This window comes from Scylla paramamosain, chromosome 23, assembly GCF_035594125.1.
Source record: "Scylla paramamosain isolate STU-SP2022 chromosome 23, ASM3559412v1, whole genome shotgun sequence".
Lineage (NCBI taxonomy): Eukaryota > Metazoa > Arthropoda > Malacostraca > Decapoda > Portunidae > Scylla > Scylla paramamosain.
In genome coordinates, this window is record NC_087173.1 from 7,975,486 (window position 1) to 7,998,595 (window position 23,110).

General features: G+C 43.1%; 1 protein-coding gene and 1 long non-coding RNA gene across 4 annotated transcripts in view; one reads left to right on the forward strand and one right to left on the reverse strand.

Moving 5' to 3' along the window:
* The window catches only part of LOC135112097 (uncharacterized), a 210,882-nt gene that overhangs the window by 91,265 nt on the left and 96,507 nt on the right, over window positions 1-23,110 (forward strand). The window lies entirely within an intron of this gene.
* Window positions 1-23,110, reverse strand: part of LOC135112096 (dipeptidase 1-like) — a 185,789-nt gene that overhangs the window by 9,505 nt on the left and 153,174 nt on the right. For both annotated transcript variants that reach the window (XM_064026058.1, XM_064026059.1), the window contains exons 6-11: window positions 21,249-21,381; window positions 13,919-14,069; window positions 6,783-6,852; window positions 3,395-3,571; window positions 2,735-2,819; window positions 2,073-2,148 (exon numbers count right to left, since the gene is read on the reverse strand). In XM_064026058.1, coding sequence (XP_063882128.1) covers window positions 2,073-2,148; window positions 2,735-2,819; window positions 3,395-3,571; window positions 6,783-6,852; window positions 13,919-14,069; window positions 21,249-21,381 — 692 coding nt within the window. The remainder of the gene's footprint in view (window positions 1-2,072; window positions 2,149-2,734; window positions 2,820-3,394; window positions 3,572-6,782; window positions 6,853-13,918; window positions 14,070-21,248; window positions 21,382-23,110) is intronic.

Genomic DNA, 23,110 nt, shown 5'->3' on the forward strand with positions numbered 1-23,110 from the left:
CGTGGCGTTGTCAGTGGAGATGTTTGCGTAATTGTGGAAATGTTTAGTGGTGTCTTTTTATATCTTTGGCGGGACACTCGTTGTAAAAAGGCGCGTGTATTCATAAGAACATTAAATCCCTCCCTTAACAAATAAGCTGCAAGAAGCCAATAGGCCTTTATAGGCGTGGCAGTTCCTGTATAAAATCTACCTATTCAAATACCCATCTTCTCTATCTGTAATTTTGTGTAATCTTGTAAAGGTTCCCATTGACTCGACACTAACAACCTGATGACTGAATATTCCATTCCTCTTCAACTCTCTTTCAAAGCGTTGTTGTTGTTTGACATTTTTTACGGAATCTTTATATCTTTCTTATATGTCCTTTTCAGTATTTGTCTCCCGTTATGAACTACATAATCTGGTTTTGTCGCGGTTTATTAAAAGTTTTAGTTTTCCTCTAGCATTTTATGATATTTCGAGTGCTGTCTGCCTCTGAGATTCACGGGCACCCAGACAGGCCCGCCACACTGCCATCGCCTCTCCACTTCCGGAGAAACAAACGGCGCCCACTCGAGCCCCTCTTCCCTCCCAACTGTGTTTTTCGCCGCGTGTGATCCGTCTCCTGCCTGTCCAGTCTCCATTAGGCGACGCGAGGCGTGAATAAGCGAGCATGAGCAAAACAAAAGACACTGTGAAGGAAAATGAAACCCTACCAGAAGCAGGAACACCACAACGAACGGAACAAAAGACACTGGCTAAAACTGAAGCGGAACCAGAAACGGAACACCACAATGAACGAAACGAGACAGAGAGAAAAAAAAAAAAAATTGACACCAAAATAAAAAGTTGCGCATTTTTCAGCTACGATAGTATATGTAACTTTCATTAAGCAACCGGAGGCGTGAACAACCAAACACAAGCGAAACAAAAGACATTGTACAGCAAAAGATACAGTGTTACCAAAACAAAAATTTTCAGTGTTTTTCAGTTACGTGTTTCGCTCTAGAAGATTCTTAAACAGATGCGAAGAATATGAAGGGCACGGTAAATCAAAAGGAAACATCACTCAAACAAAATTATCGGTGTTTTGAGTTAGGTTTTTCAGTCTAGCCTTCATTCGTGAACTTAGAGGGATGAACAAGCGAATATAAACTTAACGAAGGACGCGGTGAAATAAAAGAAACATCAACAACACTAAATTATCAGTGTTTCTTTTTTTTTCTCTTAATTTGATCCTTCAGTCTAACTTGGAGGGATAAACGAACGAACACAAAGCAAACGAAGGACGCGGTGAAGGAAGATCCAGACATCACCAGAAACACCAGAGACAACACCGCCGCCAAAACATGATCATCAACTCTGTAAGCAAGGGAAGTACATTTAGCTTTCAGTGTGTGACGTTTATTATGATGAGTGACGCGTGTAATTATAATTCTTCTTTCCAAAACAACAAAATGGAGAGAGTGAGGGAGGTAGGAAAAAAAAAAGAATGGTAGTAATTAATCCTCTGTAAAGTACTTTGTGAAATTGAGTGACGAAAAATGCGATCTAAAATCCTCGAATACAATAAATAAAAAAAAAAAAGGTTGGTGTACTCGAAAATACAGGAAAGGAACGAATAGGAGGAAAAAAAGGCTTCTCGTTCTCAGTGTCCTGTAAAATACGTGGTGCAATTAAGAGAGTAAAAAGGGACTTAATTTTCTTCAAGGCAATGGGAAAGTGACTTCAGCAGGAATGTGATATGCTCGAAAATACGGAAAGTTAACGAGGAGGGAGTAAAATAGGATAACTGTATTAGATATCTTTTAAATTTCCTTGTGAGAAGAAATAAAAAAAAATAAAACGAGAAGACGGGTTAGTGTATTACCGAAAGACAGTGAAGAAAAGATTAAAAAATAAGAATTACGAAAAGGGAAAGAAAAAAGAAGCAAAGTATGATTTTTCTCCCTCAGCTATTATTACAGTACTTCGTGAAATAAAAGAACATAAGAAAAAAAAATACTGCGTTGGAAAATAGAGAAATGGAAGGAAAAAAACAGATAGACACATGATTTTTCTGAGGCAAGGCGAGGCAGGGAAGGCCAACTCACTTGTCAATGCCATCAAAGTCTGCCCCGACGCCCACGTGGTCGAGCCCCGCCACCTCCCGGATGTGGGTGATGTGTCCTGCGGGAGGGAAGACACCGGCAAGGTCACTCAGGCTATTCCGGCTCTTGGCTTTAAAATTATTCAAGGTCAGTCAAGGTCATCTGAGTTTCAAAAGCTCTTCATTTCAGAGATATACCAAATTATATGATATTCGGTGCTTTCAGGTCGGTTGCCATCATTCACATACACTGCTATTTATCGTTCAAGGGCATATATGTCAATTTGCGTCATTCACGTAAGTCGTGTTTAAAATATTGACTTGAGAATTATGAAGTACGTAATTTAAGCTATTCATGACAGATTTTTAAATATTCTTTTGGGAGGGAGTTAATTGAAGTGACATGTTTCAGCAATATGTTTCTGATTTAGAGATTCGTGGTTTGTGATGGAAGAAAATTGTGTTGACTAAAAGCATTGCTGTTTTTGAGAGAGAACTAATAATTAATTCCTTGTTTTATTCAGCTTACTCGTCACTGTTGGGTATTGAAAGCTTCCTCACTGTAAAAATTGTACGTTTACTTTCGGGTCTGTAACTGTAAACTAAATTGAATGGGACATCTCATCGCTTACTGGGTGTTTGGTGTTACTCTGGCCAGGTACTTACGGACAACATCGTGGATGGTGGCAGTGTCGTTGCAGGTGAGGAAGTAACTGTAGAAACTGACCATCACGATCCCGCCATTTAAGTGCTGGAACGAGGGAGACGAAATGAGACGAGCGGCGAGGAAGGGAGAGAGGGAGAGGGCGCGACGAGGGGAGGAGGGATGCAGGAATGAGGCAGTGAAGGATGGAAGGATGTGGGATGGGAGAATGAAGGGGTTAGGAGTGGCAGGATGAACAATGAAGGACGTGGGAAGGAAGGATGAAGGAATGGAGAGGAGGCTGAAGGGATGAGAAAGAGTGAAGGATGATGGAGGGTGAGGCTTTGAGATGCGAGGAGAGAGATGACGGTGAAGGGGAAGGGAGGGAAGGAGGTGACGCAGGAGTGGGAAGGGGAGGGATAACTGAGAAAAAGGGATAAGAAGAAGAGAGGAGGCGATTGGGTGAGAAGGAAAGAAGAAAAGAAGGAAGGAGATAACGCAATGAGAGGGAAGATAGGAGGTAACTGGATGAGAGCTGGAGGAGGAAATGGTGGCGGGATGAGAGGAAAGGAAGCGACTGGTCAAGGAGGAAGGAGGTGGCGGCGGAGGCGGACAAGGAGGCGGAGGCGTTAAAGCGAGGGTCTTGCCGCCCCCTTCGTCCTCCACCCCTCTTAGGCACTCACCACTTGTCGGAGGATGTCGTCGGGCACGTTGCGCGGGTGGCGGCAGAGGGCGTGGGCGGAGGAGTGGGAGAAGATGACGGGCGCGCGGGACACGGCCAGGGCGTCGCGCATCGTCTGCTGGGACACGTGGGACAGGTCCACCATCATGCCCAGCCGGTTCATCTCCAGCACCACCTTCTGCGGGAGGGAGAGGGGAGAGTGAGGGAGAGCAGGGAGAGTGGAGGCGCTGGCTGAAAGTGATGGAGAGGGAAGGGAGAAGGACAGGAGATAAGACGTGGACTGCAAGAGTAATAGGGAGGGAGAAAGGGAGAGGGTAAGGGAGAGGAGGGAGGTGGAGTAGAAAGAGGAGGGTGAGAGATTTAAGTCAGGCTGCCAAGGGGAAAGAAGGTTATGTAAAAAATAAAAAAAAAAAAAAGTTTAGAAGCGTGTGGATAGCCTTTGGAAGAGAGGGACCAAGGGAGTAGAGGGGGTGGAGGTGAAAGGACGTGAAAAATACACCGAGTCGAGGAAACTGCTGCAGGGGAAGAGGAGTAGGAAGTAGTTTGGGGGAAGAAAGAAAGTCGGAGGGAGGGAGGGAATAAAAAAAGAGGAACAAAGGTAAAGCATTATGTAAGGAGTATTGTGTTTTCATTGAGCTAAATAAAGTGAAATGCTGAGAGGTATTAAGGGCTTTTAAAAGTGTCTCCAGACGGTTTTTTTTTCCGCTAGTGTGTGTGTGTGTGTGTGTGTGTGTGTGTGTGTGTGTGTGTGTGTGTGTGTGTGTGTGTGTGTGTGTGTGTGTGCGCGACCATCGTAGTTCTGGTGACGCTGATGGTGATGGTGGTGGAAGTCTTATGCTGTCGTAAAGAGCGTAACAAAGAAAGAAAATGAGTATTATAATTATAAATGATTAAGGCAAGTAGATTAGATGAACTGATACATATATTCCTTAACTGCTGCACTGTGTTCGCTGTGAACTTCGCCTAAGATACAAAGTTACAGAAGCAAATATTCCGGAAATTTAAATGTACGTTTATCTTCTGTAAATGCATGATGAAGATGCATTTTCAAAACAGGTTATGTGTGATTCATTTGAGATATTAAGGAAGATCAGATATGATTCTAGTAATGATATAAGATGAAAATGCATTAAAACAAGTACGTTCTTTTGCACCTATTTAGTGTTAATCTATTTCTATCAACCATAGGCTAATTACACCTAGACCACACCGTTAACCCAGTACCGTACTTTTATCAGTCAGACTTCCAGGTGTTGTTAGCGTAATTGCACTTGGCCAGGTATGAACACTAATTAAAGGTGGACTGAAGAAACAGCATCTTTTAACCAAACTTTGTGTGTAGTTCTGCTGGAAGAATGACCCTACAAAGAAAACCATCTCTTTTATAAGGAATACTGAGGAGAATATGATGTATGGGAGGAGGAAGGGAGAAGAAGGGGAGGCCAACAACAAAAGGCCACGGGAGAGGAACACACATCCTTTTCTCTCAGACAATAAGGGCAATGTTGGGATCAGTACAAAAGGTCCATTTTTTTGTTTCCTTAAACTTTTTAGTATGGGAAATTTGACTTAAATGAATGAGTGTGTTTACTAAGAGATATATAGAGGGATAAAGAGAGAGAGAGAGAGAGAGAGAGAGAGAGAGAGAGAGAGAGAGAGAGAGAGAGAGAGAGAGAGAGAGAGAGAGAGAGAGAGAGACGTGGGGGCTTTAATTTTTAGGGTCATTTTCGCGAGTTAGGCCTAAATGGTGACAGGGAGGCTGTGTTGGTGAAAATGAACTGCCAGATGAAAAAATGTGAAGACAGAGAGAGAGAGAGAGAGAGAGAGAGAGAGAGAGAGAGAGAGAGAGAGAGAGAGAGAGAGAGAGAGAGAGAGAGAGAGAGAGACGAGGCAGGTGTGAGGGGAGCATTAAGTACGAGTAGTTTTGCGGCAGTTAAGTGACGAAAACACGCGGGAAAGAGACGAGACATCCAGACCACTAGATGTTGTGCGTTTAAATATTATAGAACTGTTTTGTGTTGGCGTTTTTGCTGCTGAAATGGACTCGAGCTGCAGGGTGTGTCAGGTGATCGGGACTCCCTGTCAGGCTCTGTGGTGATATCACTGATAGGACGCCACACTGTCACCGCGTCTCACGTAATAAATAAGAACATAAGGACATAAAAAGAAATTTAGGGAAGGTGCAAGAAGCCATCAGTCCTACACATATCTATTTCCACCTATTGTCCCCATCCATAAATCTGTCTAATCTCCTTTTAAGGCTAAAAAAAATTGTAAAAGTGCACCTTCGTGTAATTCGTTATAGCTGAAAATTTCTCATAATTAGTCCACAAAGACCAAAAAAAAAAAAAAAAAGACTTACATTAATTAACCCTTTCACAGTTCTCTGACACATTTTTCCTTAATCCCTAACCACTGTGAGACATCTCTTCTTGTTCTACAGCCACCTCTAAACATTATACTGGCTGGAAATTGCAAAATCTATCCTTGTAATCCCTTTCTTTCATGTAGACGCTTACAAAAATTTCATATATTGTTTCTAGTATCGAGAGTTGTTGCATAAGGAAGGGAAAGTTTTAAGGCAATGTTCCTCAGCCAGTTTGACGTATCATAAAGAAAGAATTTTGTTTTTTTATTGAATTCTAAAACACAAACCTTAAAAATAAACTTATACGTAAAAAAAAAAAAAAAAATCAATAACCAAAGATCCCCATTGAATACACAGGCAAAATGACACTTTATTTCCCAGCGCTCCATGACCTTGACCCTTCATTAAGTCTAACACACTGTGAATTGTGCTCTTTTTCCTTTATTGCGGAAGTTTTGTAGTTTCGGTTTAAAGTTTCGAAAATTTCCCACACCTCTTTCATCCAGTCAAACCTGAGACCTTTAAATCACATGACCCTTAACCCTTTGATTACTGGGAGTGAGTGGAAAGGTTGTGTTGCAAGTTTAGAGTAAAATACTGTGTTGCAAGTTTAGAATACAGTTTCAAAAGACATACTTGTAATTGACAGCAAGGGACGTGAATAAAGGAGCAGTTGAAATATTGCATCTGATGTCGTATTTTGACTTCACTCCATCGAAAGTTACCCAGGTGAAATGAATAGTGTGTCATTACCAATCAAAAGGTCAAATGATCCTTAAATTCCATGACCTTGACCGCTGTAAATAAATCCCAGACACTACACACACACACACACCAACTTTTCCTCGTCTTTTTTTCACCACTATATACTTTCCAACAATATACAAATCCTTGGCAACCTTCTCGTACCTTTCCTTACCTGAGCACACCTTTCCCCTCTTCTCCCCTCACCTTACGCCTACCTTAGACGAGTTACCTTCCCCTTGTGGCCGCTTAAGCCTCCTTCCCCTCGTGTACTTACCGCCCCGAAGTCATTAAGGCCGAAATTCTCCTCCTGTTTGCCTGGAGAATCAGCCAAAGATGAGTCTGCCCTGCCGGAGGAATAGGAAGGTTATTGCTCGATTTGCTGCTGATGTAGGGAGGGTTTGTCTTTTCTCGTGTGTGTGTGTGTGGGTGTGTGTGTGTGTGTGTGGGTGGATAGGTGGGTGGGGTGTTTTTTTCTCTCCCTCTCTCTCTCTCTCTGGTCTATCTGCATCCGTGTGTGTGTGTGTGTGTGTGTGTGTGTAGGTGTATTTATTTCTATTTTGTGTGTGCGTGTGAATCTATTTCCTCCTCCTTGTCTCTATTTCTTTGCTCCTCGTGTCCTGTTTCTTATCTTGCATCTGTCTGTATTTGGCTGCGTGTGTCGGTGAGGGTATATAAATCTGTCTCTTTATGGTGTGTGTGTGTGTGTGTGTGTGTGTGTGTGTGTGTGTGTGTGTGTGTGTGTGTGTGTGTGTGTGTGTGTGTGTGTGTGTGTGTGTTCCTTCCTTTGTGTGTCAGGTTTTATTTGTTGTGGGTATTTTTTTCTCTAGCTTTCATTTACTCTTCTGTATATATATATGTGTGTGTGTGTGTGTGTGTGTGTGTGTGTGTGTGTGTGTGTGTGTGTGTGTGTGTGTGTGTGTGTGTGTGTGTGTTTCTTAATCTCACTTCCGTTATTTATTTCACATTTCTGCATCCTTGTCTCGCTATTTCTCCCTGTATACCTGCATCTCTCTCTCTCTCTCTCTCTCTCTCTCTCTCTCTCTCTCTCTCTCTCTCTCTCTCTCTCTCTCTCTCTCTCTCCTCCAAGTCATAGCAAACCTCCAAAACAACCTAACCTTAAGGAGAATCAACATATTCGTAATGCTAATAACTTCATAACATTGCAACATAATAGGCAGTGCACAATTACCGGCTGAAGTGACGCCACGAGAGAGAGAGAGAGAGAGAGAGAGAGAGAGAGAGAGAGAGAGAGAGAGAGAGAGAGGCGAGAAGAGGAGAGAGAGAGAGAGAGAGACGCCTACGTAAGCTGTATTGGAAGCAAGGGAGCGAAGGAGGAAGAGATGAGGGAGTGTCCTGATTACAAATTGGTCACTAGAGAGGGTAACTAACGACGAGAGAGAGAGAGAGAGAGAGAGAGAGAGAGAGAGAGAGAGAGAGAGAGAGAGAGAGAGAGAGAGAGAGAGAGAGAGAGAGAGAATGAAAATTGAAATAACATGCGTGGTGGGACAGATAAAAAGGAAAACGTCAGGCCAGGTGCGACACGTGGGGTAATTAAACATAGATAAGCAACGGGAGTGGCAGGTGGACAAACAAACAGACCACACAAGTGGAGTAGAAGGACAGACAAAAAGTGGAATCGTGACTGCACTTTAACATTGAAGCTTCTCACCTCATGCGCTTGAAACTCCATTAAGCTTTATACGTGTGTGAGAGAGAGAGAGAGAGAGAGAGAGAGAGAGAGAGAGAGAGAGAGAGAGACGAGAGAGAGAGAGAGAGAGAGAGAGAGAGAGAGAGAACACTGGTATATATTTGTAATTCATTGGGTTGTTTTTTCATGTTTATTCAGAGGGGAAAAAAACGTTAATCACCTGGAAACGTTCACACTCTCTCATTAACGTTAGTCCCTCAGCGGCAAGACACCAAACACGGCGCAGGTAAACAGGAGGCGTCAGGAGAGAGAGAGAGAGAGAGAGAGAGAGAGAGAGAGAGAGAGAGAGAGAGAGAGAGAGAGAGAGAGAGAGAGAGAGAGAGAGAGAGAAATATGATATGGATGAGTTATTACCGAAATGCAATAAAAAGGGTGATTTGGAAGATATTCGTAATTAATGAGATAGCAAGCGAACTGTTGAAAATAAAAATCAGAGGAATTGAAATAAAAAGCCATCGTGATATTGAGTGAAATCGATGTAAAAATGTAAAAAATTCGAATAAAAATGTGACACTTTACGGGAATCCAGTGAAAATAATGTGATAAAAAAAGATAATATTCGATGGTGGGGTGCGTGGAACAATAAGAATGAGGATGATGATGATGGTGATAATGATGATGATGATAAAGTAGATAATGATAATGATCTCGTATTTCTATAGTTGAGAATTGAAGTGCAAGAAAAGGGTAGGAAAAGAATAATCTAAAATATTATTACAGAACAGAAAATGAAAATAGAACATTGTGCTGCAAAAAATATCACAAAGTCTATGAAAATGAAATCTCCCGCTACATTACAGGTTAAAAAAAGATAAGAAAGGATTATAAAAAGACAAAAAAAAAAAAATCACGTTGAAAATTACATGAAATTGACGAAAAAAAAAAAAAGCTATTGGTATTTTAAAGAGTTAAGATTCGCAGTGTAACGTAAATTAAAAATTATAGCAAAAATATAAATTAAAGTTTCCTGTGTGGGTGTGGAGGCGTTGGGGGGGGTCAGGTCAGGTCAGGGGGGAAGGGGAAGCTGGAAGGGGGGAGAGGGGTTGGTGTTTGCGCGCCGACTGTAATTACTCAGAAATATATTTTTACCAGCCATTTGAAGTTAACTTTTATTTTTAACGATAAGAATAAAATGAAAGTAAAATGCTCCCCAACCAATAAAAGCTGAATTTATTATATTGCAAGCGATGGAAAACAAGGAAAAATTTACGAGAAAATATTGATAAGTACACATTGTAGCGCTGTCTGTAAAGAAAAATGTTGAATGTGGTGATGGTAATTGTAGTGGTGGTGGCAGTAGTAGTAGTAGTATTAGTAGTAGTAGTAGTGATGGTAGTAGTAATAGTAGTAGTAGTAGTGATGGTAGTAGTAATAGTAGTAGTAGTAGTAGTAGTAGTAGTGTTGGTAGCAGTAGTAGTGGTGGTGGTGGTGGTGGTGGTAGTATTAGTAGTAATAGTAGTAGTAGTAGTAGTAGTAGTAGTAGTAGTAGTAGTAGTTGTTGTTGTTGTTGTTGTTGTATTAATAAAAATAATAGTGATGGTATTAATAGTAGTAGTCGTAGTAGTAGTAGAAATAAAAGTAGCAGCCGTCGCAGTTATAGTAGTAACAACATTGTCAACAACAACAACAACAATAATAAAAATAATAATAATAATAATAATAATAATAATAAGTAATAAAAACAACAACAACAATAATAACAATAAAAGTGATACTAACAACAACAACAACAACAATTATAATAATAATGACAATAACAATAATGAGGAAGTGAACCCGAGATGAGAGGGGGGGAGGGCAGAGAGGGAGGGAGAGAGGAGAGGCAGCTAAAGCACTTTATCGTAATGTGTTTCAGAGGGAGGCGAGAGGGGATGAGGGCGGCGCCTAGCTTTGGGTGGTGAGAATGACACCTGCAAATGAGATATTCTAAATTTCATCTCATTAAGTGCATTACAAGCCTGGTCTTTGCAGCATCATAGGGAGGGAGAGGGAGGGTAAGGGAGGGAGGGAAATGAAGAAAGAAGGAGGGGACGTAGGTAGGAAGGCATGAATTAAAGGAGTTGCGAGGGCAGGTAAGGGAAGAAGAGTGGAGGTGAGGAAGATATCACGTGTTGTAGAAAATACGAAGGAAAGGAGGAAGGGATGAGAAGCAGAGTAGGAAGAGGAGGAGGAGGAGAAGAACAAAAAGAAGGATGAAGAGAGCGACAACGAAGAGGAAGAAGAGGAGGACGACGATGACGAAGAGGAAGAGGACGACGACGAAGAAGAAAAAGAGGAGTAGGATGAAGAGAAGGAGGAGGAGAATAGGGGAGGAAGAAGACGAAGAAAAGGGGGAGTATGGTGAAAAAAAAGGAGGAGGAGGAGGAGGAGGAAGACGAAGACGATGAAGAAGAGGAGTAGTATGAAGAAAACGGGGGAGGAGGAGGAGAGCCTTGGTTCGCGAGGGGCATTCACCTCTTTGTGTTCCAAGTGTTGACTCAGTGCCTCGTCTTTCTCGAGTAATACCTTCACTCCATTGCTCCCACTTCAAAGCTCCATCCTTATCACTAAGCCCTGACGCTGTTCCAGACTACACGTTCTCTCTCTCTCTCTCTCTCTCTCTCTCTCTCTCTCTCTCTCTCTCTCTCTCTCTCTCTCTCTCTCTCTCTCTCTCTGTATTGTCCCAGCAAATTGTTTTAAACTACTAGAAGTTGAGTTTCTGTGTATTTCGTTCTTACATAACTCACAAATTAATTTCATCTTTAAATCTGGGTTTATTGGTGTTTTGGTTCTGTTATTTAGATAAGTTTTCCTCTCAGTTATATGATATGTTTCCTTTTATTTCCGTTATATTTTCCATTTATTTCCACTTTTTTGCTCCTACACAATATCTAATCATTCGTCTTTTTCTTTAATCCCAGCACAAACAGTAATAAGCTTTACCAACAAAATAAATTTTCTTTGTATTTCGCGGCCTTTAGATGAGCATTTTCTGCTGTTAAAAATATAAATAGTGTTGAATTATTTTAGTTTAGTAAAATTCCTGTATTTTTCCCCTATTCTGCCTTGTTTCCATATAAGGACAGTTTTGCTGTGTTTGAAAATTATATGATTCCTTATACGTTTCTCTTTTTCTTTTAACTTATATTTTTATTTTATTTTAACACGAAATCAATTCTGAAAGTGGGTGCATCTGTGTGGCGTATTTGTCTAGTGGGAAGCTTTCTGGGCTCAATTTTTCCTTCTTTTGCCTCTCTCTTAGGAATAATTTTCCATTAACACTATTCGCAGTTTTCAATTTCCCACTCAGTAATTTCGGTCCTATATTCTTTTTCCCCCAACCTGGCTTTCATTAGCGCCACTCTCACCGCCACGTGGTGGTCGCTCTCCCCTTCCAGTCACGCTCACATGCCCTTGCTCCCCTCTCTCACCTCTCCCTCTCTCCCCACATTCCCCTCTCCCTCTGCGTCTCCGTGCCTTGAAGATCAATGACCTCCCAATTCATCATCACACCTCTCACGTTTAAACCACTAAATTATGACTCATTAAATCTTCATAACCCTTCTCTCTCTCTCTCTCTTCTCTCTCTCTCTCTCTCTCTCTCTCTCTCTCTCTCTCTCTCTCTCTCTCTCTCTCTCTCTCTCTCTCTCTCCTCTCTCTCTCTCTCTCTCTCTCTCTCTCAGCCCGAAGTCACTTTTTCTTTTTCTTTTTTTTTTTTTTTCTTTTTTTTTTCTCTCTCTCTCCCTCTCTCTCTCTCCTTGGCCTGGGCTGCGATTAAGGACTTGCAATGCACCCGCCACTTGTCTGGGCCTCGCCTGCAGCTTAACAAGGGCCAGCCTCTGGCATTGTTAAGGGGCGGGAGTATTTTTTGAGGGAGGAGAAAGGTGTGTGAGAAGCAGAGAGAGAGAGAGAGAGAGAGAGAGAGAGAGAGTGGGAGAGAGAGAGAGAGAGAGAGAGAGAGAGAGAGGGGGGAAGTTTTTAGTTTTGTAGTCCTATAAATGTCAAAAAAATGAGGAGGTAAGGAGAGTGAAAGGGAAGGCAATTTCGGAACATGATGTCTAAAGTAGTGTAGTGGTAGGTGAAATAAAGAAAATGGGGAAAAATGTTCCTTTTTATATGAATTTGTCGAATTTTGCATTTTTTCAGAGTTGAAACCTGACGTGTGTGTGTGTGTGTGTGTGTGTGTGTGTGTGTGTGTGTGTATGTATGTGTGTGTGGTGTGTGTGCGTGCGTGTGTGCGCGTGCGTGCGTGCATGTGTGCGGCAGAGGAAGCTCAAACATTGGTAACATTAAAGCCAAATCTTGTTATGGTCGTGTTGCAGTTTTTCTTTACAACTTGTGGTTTCATTGCTAAAAGGAAGAAAAGGAAACCTGGAGCTCTGAAATATTTTTTTGTACGTCGCTTAGTGTGTGTGTGTGTGTGTGTGTGTGTGTGTGTGTGTGTGTGTGTGTGTGTGTGTGTGTGTGTGTGTGTGTGTGTGTGTGTGTGTGTGTGTGTGTGTGTGTGTGTGTGTGTGTGTGTGTGTGTGTGTGTGTGTGTATTAATGTAAGTTTGAATTCAGAACAAAACCACACGAAGTAAACAATGAAACAGAAAAACAAATTAAAGAAGAGAGAGTTTCCGGGAAGTGAAGCCGTTGGGAAAAATAGGACCAAAAGCCACAAAAGTACAAGGTTAGTCAAGTTTTACCAGGCACTTTGATATTCCTGAAGAGAGAAAGATTAATAAAGAACCGAGGCCAGTTAACGAGTGTTTATCACGGGACGGAACGAAGGTAGAGTTCAGAGTCACCAGCTTCTCTGATTCTGGAGTTTTAAAGTGCAATAAAATGAACAGGTGTGAGTGTAAGGCCTAGGCTGTGTGCAGGTGTGCGGTGTGTGCACGTCATTAGTTCAGGTGTGATGTGACTTATCAAGCGTGAGTGTGGATTGCTGCTGCGTGACGCTAACAGGTGTGTCGTGGTGTTTACTGGAGTGTGCTAATTTATGTGCGTGTCATTATGAGAGAGAGAGAGAGAGAGAGAGAGAGAGAGAGAGAGAGAGAGAGAGAGAGAGAGAGAGAGAGAGAGAGACTGCGTGTTCCAGATGTTGTCATTAAGTTTCATTTACCTGCTATACCTCATTACATTTGTACTTTATTATTATTATTATTATTATTATTATTATTATTATTATTATTATTATTATTATTATTATTATTATTATTATTATTATTATTTATTTGCTTGTCTATACAGGATGCTCGCTAAGGAATGTGCCGTAACTGACTTTTTGCCCCAACACGTACATTCATTCCCATAAGGTTAATCTTACAATAAATTATTTTGTTACATTTCTACAAACATTTCCTGGCCTCCATCAACCTTATACGTGCGAAAAATCGTATCTTCAAAATAAATAAGAAAACCTCCCTTGATTTCTGCTGCCTTAACCCGCCAAGTACACGTGTATTAGGTCCAAACTCAGCAGGGGGCGATGTACTACAAGGGCTCGTGATAAGTATGTATTTCAGGTTCAGTCAGATTAAATGTACATGCTGGAACAAAAAACCTTGAGGATAAGATAAGAAAATGTGAAATATTCTACAAGGATTTTATAACTGGTGGCGTGCAAACTTAGCGAGTCGTGTTGCAGGCGAGTTGAATCCCAAGAGGTGTGTATCATGAGGGGCACACTTACCAGGACGTGTTGCAGGTGTGGGTGAGGGTGAGGTGCACACTTACCAGGGCGTGTTGCAGGTGTGGGTGAGGGTGAGGTAGCGCACGCCCAGGTCGTAGTACATCCTGAGCACGGAGAGACTCGCCCCCACCAGGTGGCCGCCCTCCACGCCCAGCAGGCTGGCCACCCGCCCCGAGTTGTAAACCTCCAGCAGGCCTGCCAACGATGACACGCTGAGTGTGTGTGTGTGTGTGTGTGTGTGTGTGTGTGTGTGTGTGTGTGTGTGTGTGTGTGTGTGTGTGTGTAATATGTACAGAGATTCTCAAAGACAGTAAGGAGTAAGGAGCCAATAAGCCCTTACAGTTGAAGTGTGTGTGTGTGTGTGTGTGTGTGTGTGTGTGTGTGTGTGTGTGTGTGTGTGTGTGTGTGTGTGTGTTTGTGTGTTGACGTGCCAAGAGTGTACATGAAGGGGTGTGCACTGTTACTGGGTACACGGGAAGTGATGTACTACTCACACCGTCATTAAAGTGAGAAGCTGTACTGTCAGGTGGCCGCAAACACGTGCACTCATTAATCACGCGCCATGACCGAGTGTGTACTTGGTCACGAGGGAAGGGAATGGCGTTGGGGGTTGAGGGGGCATACCCTCGTAACACCTAATTTAGTACAGTAATTACTGGAGAATTGTGTGCATGGTCCAGGCTTGTTACGCCCACGCATTCTCTCACACCCACTCCGAGAAGAGGTTATTGCTCCTGTTGCTACTGCTACTGCTACCACTAATGCTTCTACTGCTACTGCTATAACTACTGCTATTATTGTTGCTACTGTTACTACTGCTGCTGTTGCTACTACTGCTGCTACTACTTCTACTATTGCTACGAAAAAAAATAAAAGTAAAAAGTCAGCTACTTAAAACACGGAATATACACACAGTGGATAATTTTTTTTTTTTCCTTTTTTCTTCTTTCTTTCTTCCCTGGGCAAGTTTAGAATCTTTCCCTGCGTGGCATAAAGAGCTTCCAGGGACACGCTGCAGTTATCAATAAAGAAGTTTTCGGGTTCTCATAACTTCCTTCGCATCTTCTTTGCACGGAAACTAACACCCTTTGGGACGCCGCCTCCTCCTCCATCTTCTTCCAAAGTCTATCTCCCACTTGACGTTCCTCCTCCTCCTCCTCCTTTTTATCTTTTTTTTTTTTTCATACTCTGTTTTTTTCCCTTTGTTCCTCATGGGCTTTTAACTCATTCCGTTTTCATTGCCCTCCCTTTTTTTTTTCCTGCTCATTTGCTTCCTTCTTTCTCTAAAGATTTTGCTTTTGCATCATCACTTTTTTTTCTTTTCATTATTCTCATTGTCTTTGTTTGTTTTTGGCGTTTTCTCTTATTTTTTTTCAGCGTTTTTTCTGCCTAATTTTCCTTTCTCCTTTCGTCTTCTTTCTCTTCTTCACTCTTCACAGCTCATATTGTCTTGCAGCTTCACTTTGCCTTTGTTCTCTGTCTGGCACATTCATTGATATTCCAATAAAACAAAAAGAATTGTGAATGTTTGACTCCCTTTCTCTCCTACAAAGAAGATAAACATCCACCTCTTTTTATGCATCTCGTAATGCCACAAACAGAACATGTAGTATTGCTTTTGTATATACAAACTCCTTAAGGACTGAATATGGGAACTCACCAGGCATTTATTCCTTGTAGCATTTAAACCCTTTCCCTGGTAGACGATTGCCATATTGCAGGAAAGGAATATACTGGGCAGTGTGGCAATGTGTCGTATAGGCGCTGTGGTGGTTAACTCTTGCATTAGTGAGGTGAACAGTACTGGTGAGAAAGTAGAGTCTCATGCAGGGGACCGCGGAAGGGGAGGACTGGTGATAAGTTCAAAAGAAGACACTGGGCGTCTCCTGTGATGTAGTACGCCTTGCTTTTACCATACCAAGGGCTGTGTTCTGAAACACTTCCGCGTCGCACCTCCAGTACTTTTAAAAGGCTGTAGTTTCCATGATTCTCTTGACAGATTAACGTGATTTCTGCATTATGAACAGAAGGAACACTCCTGAGAACCTGGCTTATCATCTTTTCGACCTTGGAAAAAAAATTGCGGTGAAAGACCAAAGCGATTCTAAATATTGCCCCATTGTATTCCCGAGAGTGCAGTTTATCATAGCCTCGTTTGGGTCATGAAGTCAACGGTTGTTTGTTCTTTTTGTGTGTCTTTTGTGTCCCCTCCCTCCCGCCGTGGTCGTGCAGGCAGAGGGACGCCACGCCTACTGTGTAGCCAGAGGGACTCCACAGATGCACTTCCCACGGACATGTTCCCTCCAGTTGGGTTATTTTCACCATTAAAAGCACCAAGAACTTGTGTCTTTAGTGCTGCCGAGGTAAGGCCGGACGAAAAGTGGGAACAAGACCCTGATATTAGGAAGGAAGAATGGGTCTTGTGCGTCGCTGCCACCACCCATCACTACTACTACTACTACTACTACTACTACTACGACGACGACGACGACGATGACTACTACTACTACTACTACTACTACTACTACTACTACTACTACTACTACTACTACTACTACTACTACTACTACGACGACGACGACGATGACAACTACTACTACTACTAATGCAAGGGAAGAATTCAGGAGTATATTATACACCATAGGAATGTTGATTTGAAAATCGCGCCCGGAGACCGTGAGAACCGTGAGATGCCTACGCGACTAATGCTGGCAAGAGGATTTGTCCCAGAACCACGTAGAGTTGTATTACCAGCGACTTTTCCCATTTCTAAAACCACGATAGAACCTCCTGGTGATACCACCGTCATCAGGGAATAAATTAGTGAGAAATGGCCAAACCAGCGAGGACAGGCATTTAGGAAACAGCGGAACTCATACAAGTGGTTGATTAAGTATAATCCGTTAACGTCAATTTAACAAAGTAGTAGATAGATAAATGTGTTATCAGTCCCCTTGACCACCAAATCATAATTTTGTTTTGTATGAAGAATGACAATGGAGATTACCGGAGAGTAAAATGAGACATTGGAAACCGAGGTTATGCAAGAAGGGGACGCCAGCACGCGCCGCCACGCCGCTGATACCTCGTCCACTGTGCAGCATGTTAGTCCAGGTTACAGCGTCCGTGCCCACTCGGTATCAGAATGAACACACACACACACACACACACACACACACACACACACACACACACACACACACACACACACACACACACACACACACACACACACACACACATAAGTAAACATTGTTTTTCCTCCCCATAGTGACTTAGCACGCTTCTCAACCCCACTATTTCTTTCCCCCGTCCCGAGACGGCAAGGGACGTGGCATGGCTTAGGCTGCTATGTGAATTAGGACAGTATCACTTGTTGACACCAGAACAGAAAGAGGAATGGCACTACTACTACTACTACTACTACTACTACTACTACTACTACTACTACTACTACTACTACTACTACTACTACTACTACTACTACTACTACTACTACTACTTTTGCTGCTGTGTACAGTGCTGTGTAACGAGGCGATGGAAAGCAGTAGGAGCAGCAACAGTGGAAGTGAATTATTCTTGCGTGACAATGGGTTTTTGCTTTCAAGTGAACAAAATGGAAGGTAAAAAGTAAAACCCGAACGAATGTACATGAACTTTTTTTTTTTATTTCACTGCGACGTTATTACTTTTTTCTGGCATTCGGTAACGATGTTGTGTAATAGGCCGAGAGTGGAGAGGGAGAGGAATATGTGTGAGGAAATGGAAATGTGAGAGAGAGAGAGAGAGAGAGAGAGAGAGAGAGAGAGAGAGAGAGAGAGAGAGAGAGAGAGAGAGAGAGAGAGAGATTACGTGATTAGGAAACATTTTATGAATGATGAAGGAGGGAATGTTTGAGGAAGAAGATGGAAGAGAGAAGTAAAGAGAGAAGGAGAGAGAGTAAGAAGAACAAAACATTTCAACTTGATGAGTGTGTACAGTGGATAAGGAATATTTTGGAATACCTTGTCGACTTAATCTTGGAATGCAAAGGAAGGAAGGAAGAGGAGACGAATGGACGAAGAGAGAAGGAAGGAAAAGAGGATGGATGGATGGAGGAAAAGAGAGAAAGCGAGACATGAATGGAATGTGATATGAAAGAATGAAGGGATAGGAGAGAGAGAGAGAGAGAGAGAGAGAGAGAGAGAGAGAGAGAGAGAGAGAGAGAGAGAGAGAGAGAGAGAGAGAGAGAGAGAGCAAGCAGCACATCAAAAGCAAAACCTCTTCCCATGTCAGTTACCAATCTAATATTTGTTTCTGTTTCTACATTCTGCGTGTGTGTGTGTGTGTGTGTGTGTGTGTGTGTGTGTGTGTGTGTGTGTGTGTGTGTGTGTGTGTGTGTGTGTGTGTGTGTGTGTGCGCGCGCAAGAAGAGAAAGGAGGTATCGCTTGCCTCTTCTTTATCAATCGAGTCTATTTCGGGCCGTCATTCTCTTGCTGTTTTCCGGGAATCGTAACTGTGTCGCCTCACCTTCACCTTCTCCACTTTCCCTCCATCACCACCACCTTCCCCTCCCCAAGTCCTGCTCCGCCTCCTTTAAGGGAATCGAAGCAGGTCCCTCTATATAAGTCCACATTACGTCGCCAATCCGATTGAAAGGTTTTCCCAAGGCCATCGGAACCTTCTGACCGCGCGCGAGAGCGAGAGAGAGAGAGAGAGAGAGAGAGAGAGAGAGAGAGAGAGAGAGAGAGAGAGAGAGAGAGAGAGAGAGAGAGAGAGAGAGAGAGAGAGTAAATGTGGTTTTGGGTTTGCTTTTCGTCTTTTAGAATAACAATTACGGTCTTTTAAAGCGTTTGGACTTTTTCCTAGGATTTTTTGTTTTGCAAGACGAACGTGGAAAACAAGATATGCTGCATGGAAAGTATGTGATGACGTGGATTTTAAAACATTTAGTCCGATAGAGACACGTGTGTTGAATTAAATTAAATATGAATGTCTGAAGAAAAGTTAGTGAAATGTTTAAGTAAAATGAGTTAGTTCTGTGTGTCTGAGGAGGATGAGATAAGGGAAGGCAAGAGCCGTGCTGACATTTGCTGTCCTGACATGTGACTCTTTGATGCGAAGACTCCGTGGCAAGCCCTCAGGACCTTAAGACGCGGAGAGCCTGACTTATTTTTTGTTGGGCAATGAACGCCCCTGCTCTGCCTGGTAATGGGAACAGGTTAGAAGCAAGAGATGAAACACAGATGAAACGAGATGTGCAGTGTTTGATAAATTATTATTTTTTTGTTGTTGTTGGCGCAAGGAAACATCCCTGTCGTTCTCGGTAATAGAAAGGAGATGGAAGGAAGAGATGAAACGAGATGAAACACACTCATTACGCTCCCAACTTCCTAATTAATTATGTAGCGATATCTAATATACTCTCTTGGCCTTAGGCGATCTACGCATGCTAGGGTGCAGGATGCCGGCCTGACACGGCCTGAATCCAGGGTGGCAGGCCTCCAAGTTGTTCACACTGTTTACACTTTTACCATCTCATCCCACTTCATCTAATTTCTCCTTGTCTGACATGCATATATTGTACTTCTTTTCGCCGCTCCTCACATTATTCATTGCTGGCGGCCTTTCCTGGGTTGACCAGCCTTACTTCCCCGAGTCACCTAAGTGTCCAGTCAACACCAGACATTGCTGGGGAGCGTCCCTGTGGTGTTGTGTTATGTCATCCTTTTGTGTATTCGGTAAATATGACCATGAAACAGGAGAAAAATTCAGTTGTATATTTTGATCTGTCCTGATCTCGGGGCTGCGGGCACTGCCTGGCCTGAGCTGCGTTAGTTGAAGATGACTGGCTTGTGCGCTGCTCGCCACCTCCCTCCCGTCGTGCTCATCCTATACATACGTCACATTTCTGGAAACCACCAGCGATGCCAGTCTTGAACCACTCCATTGCAACCAAAGCAGGGAACATTTACTCCCACTCGCTTTGTTCCCACTCGCCTATGTGTTTGATTCGCGAATCACACAGACAAGCGAGTGGAAGAATGTGATTAGGAGTGAAAAGAATGACGGAACAGATGAAACAAGCTCATCACAGTCCTAGACTCCTAATTAACTCTCCCAAAGCATGCATCCAATGTGTCTGTTTGTTGGATTCGCGAATGGAACTTGCACGTGATCCTGACTGAGGAAATGTGATCACTTGTGAATTTGGGCGAGAAGCCAAAGGCCGTGTGGCTTCCAGGTGCTGCGTCGTGGTGCGTTCTTTCTTTATGTGTGATTTAAGTTTCTGCCGTTTGTTAGTTTGTTTTTCGTGTCCTCTATTTGTATGTTCTTTTGCTGTACTATGGTTGGTGCGAGGTCCTTCTGTTTGCATTCCGCTCTGCACGATGCAATCATATTTATTCTTCCTTTGTGTTCTTTAGTGCTGCTTTGTGGTCCTCAGTGGTTGACGCGTGGAAGCGTGCCTCGTGTGTTGAGTGGAGGGAGTTTTATCATCAGAGGAGATGGACGAGAGGAGTGAAAACGACCGTTCCTGCGTCAACTTCTCCGAAACAGGAGGTTTTATGTCTCGTCTTCAGCTGCGGCGTGGTGATACTGTACTTGCTGGGGGAAGTTTCGCCTTTAGTCTTGACTGTAGATTAAGAGTAGGGTATCATAAGGCACGTTTTTCCTTAAAGTTCGTACGGGAAGAGTGTATTTATTAAGGCTTTGTATTATTAACTAAGGGCAGTCTTCTCTTTTTATAAATATCTGCTTACTCTCCCCGTTGCCAAGTGAGTGAGGGATGAGAGGGGATCTGCCGCCGTGGGAGTGTGTGGGCGGGGATCTGATTGTAGTGGAAGTGTGTTTAGAACATCCTGGAGTGGGAGGTAGATTCAATAGTCTAAGTGAGGGCGTGGGCGAGGGATTCTGTCGAGTGCTGAACTTACTGGCGTGGGAGTGTGTGGGCATGGGGGACTTACTGGCGTGGGAGTGTGTGGGCGTGAAGGACTTACTGGCGTGGGAGTGTGTGGGCGTGGGGGACTTACTGGCGTGGGAGTGTGTGGGCGTGGGGGACTTACTGGCGTGGGAGTGTGTGGGCGTGGGGGACTTACTGGCGTGGGAGTGTGTGGGCGTGGGGGACTTACTGGCGTGGGAGTGTGTGGGCGTGGGGGACTTACTGGCGTGGGAGTGTGTGGGCGTGGGGGACTTACTGGCGTGGGAGTGTGTGGGCGTGGGGGACTTACTGGCGTGGGAGTGTGTGGGCGTGGGGGACTTACTGGCGTGGGAGTGTGTGGGACGTGGGGGACTTACTGGCGTGGGAGTGTGTGGGCGTGGGGGACTTACTGGCGTGGGAGTGTGTGGGCGTGGGGGACTTACTGGCGTGGGAGTGTGTGGGCGTGGGGGACTTACTGGCGTGGGAGTGGGCGTATCCGAGGTGCTGCGGGTAGCGCGCGATGAGTCTCTTCAGCACGTCGATCTGCTCCAGCGTGACCTGCGCCGCGTTGAGGTACTGTGCACCACACGGCACGTACGCCGCCCAGAACTGCGGCACACACACACACACACACACACACACACACACACACACACACACACACACATACACACATACACACACACACACACACACACACACACACACACACACACACACACACACACACACACACACAGGAGAAAAAGGAAGACTTGTTAGGATTAGTACGAATATTAGTATAAAAAAAATTAGCATATTTATCAGTATTACAATAATTAAGCACTAAAGCGTGTCTGGTAAAATCCCTGACATAACTCTGAACGTCTCCCAGCCTCGGGAAAATCTAAAAAGTGAGCAAACCGCTTTAGTTCGTGGACAATTAAGTCTCATCTTAATAGTACATACCATCAAATGTTTCCCAACCTACTCCTGCCGTCATGACCAGTCCCAGCCGTTTTCAACTCATCCTACAGAACACCGTCCTAAATTATAACAACTAAAACACCTATCAGTTAAAGAATAGGAGTATATAAGGTCCCTTTAAACAAAACTCAAACCTCAAGACCTTACCGCGTACAATGGCATAACCTGAATAGCGTGCAAGATTTGATCTCTGTATTGAAGTAGAAAGAAAAAATATTACGTTTGGTGTTATTTTGGCCCCCGATAGTAACGTAATGGTGGCTTCAGTACTCAGTCGGAAAGGTACAAGATTGGGTGTGGCGCAGTCATTGCCAATAGTAGAGTAAGTGGAGTACCATGAACACTGTACTGTGCACGCCACTCTGCTTCGCGTCTTTCTTCTGTCCTGAGCTCTCTTATCATCAAGTACATCAAGTGTAAGATTTTTTTTTTTTTTAAGATCGACAGCTGAATGGAGAATCTGAAATTGAGGGAAAGATAAAACACAGCTGTGGTGAATGAAGGTTGACTTGAGAACATGACTACCTGATTTTATTTCTTTCTTTATTTTTTTCATTTTATTTGTTTATATATATATATATATATATATATATATATATATATATATATATATATATATATATATATATATATATATATATATATATATATATATATATATATATACTCGTATATATATATATAATTTTTTTTATGATGGAAACAGGGGTCGGAAGTATTCTACAGCTTTTCTTCATCATTCATACATATAAATAAAAAAAGTTATTTCCGAGAACTCGTTTAGATGTGCCTCTCCTCGCGGGTCTCTGCAAGCCACCAGGTGTTGAGGAAACGCATTGCACTGGACTCAGAGCAAAGAAAAATGGGACGCAGTTTCACTCCTTGGGCAGAAGAGCCGAACTTATGAAACACCAAATCTTTACAGCGAAACCAAAACCGTCAGGATCCTTTGTTGTTTCTCGTTATCATAAATATAGAATCCTCCTCCTCCTCCTCCTCCTCCTCCTCCTCCTCCTCCTCCTCCTCCTCCTCCTCCTCCTCCTCCTCCTCCTCTAAAATTATGTCTCAGCTGAGAAATATTTTCTGTGAAGGAAGGCTTAACGAAATAAAATAAAATTCAGTCTTTCACAACGAAGGATGCGAGACGAGCTAATAGTGTTTATAATACTGAAAAGAGTCGATAACAGTGATGCGGATGATTGCTTTACGGCTGATCGATCAAATATAACAGGAAGACAAAACAGCCTCAAGGTATTTGGCAAAAGATTAAAGTCCAACGAAGCGAAACAACTCTTCAATAGGGTCGTTAACGTTTGGAATTCTCCACAATGGCGTCGAAAGCACAACAGGTACATTGTTTGAACACAGAATG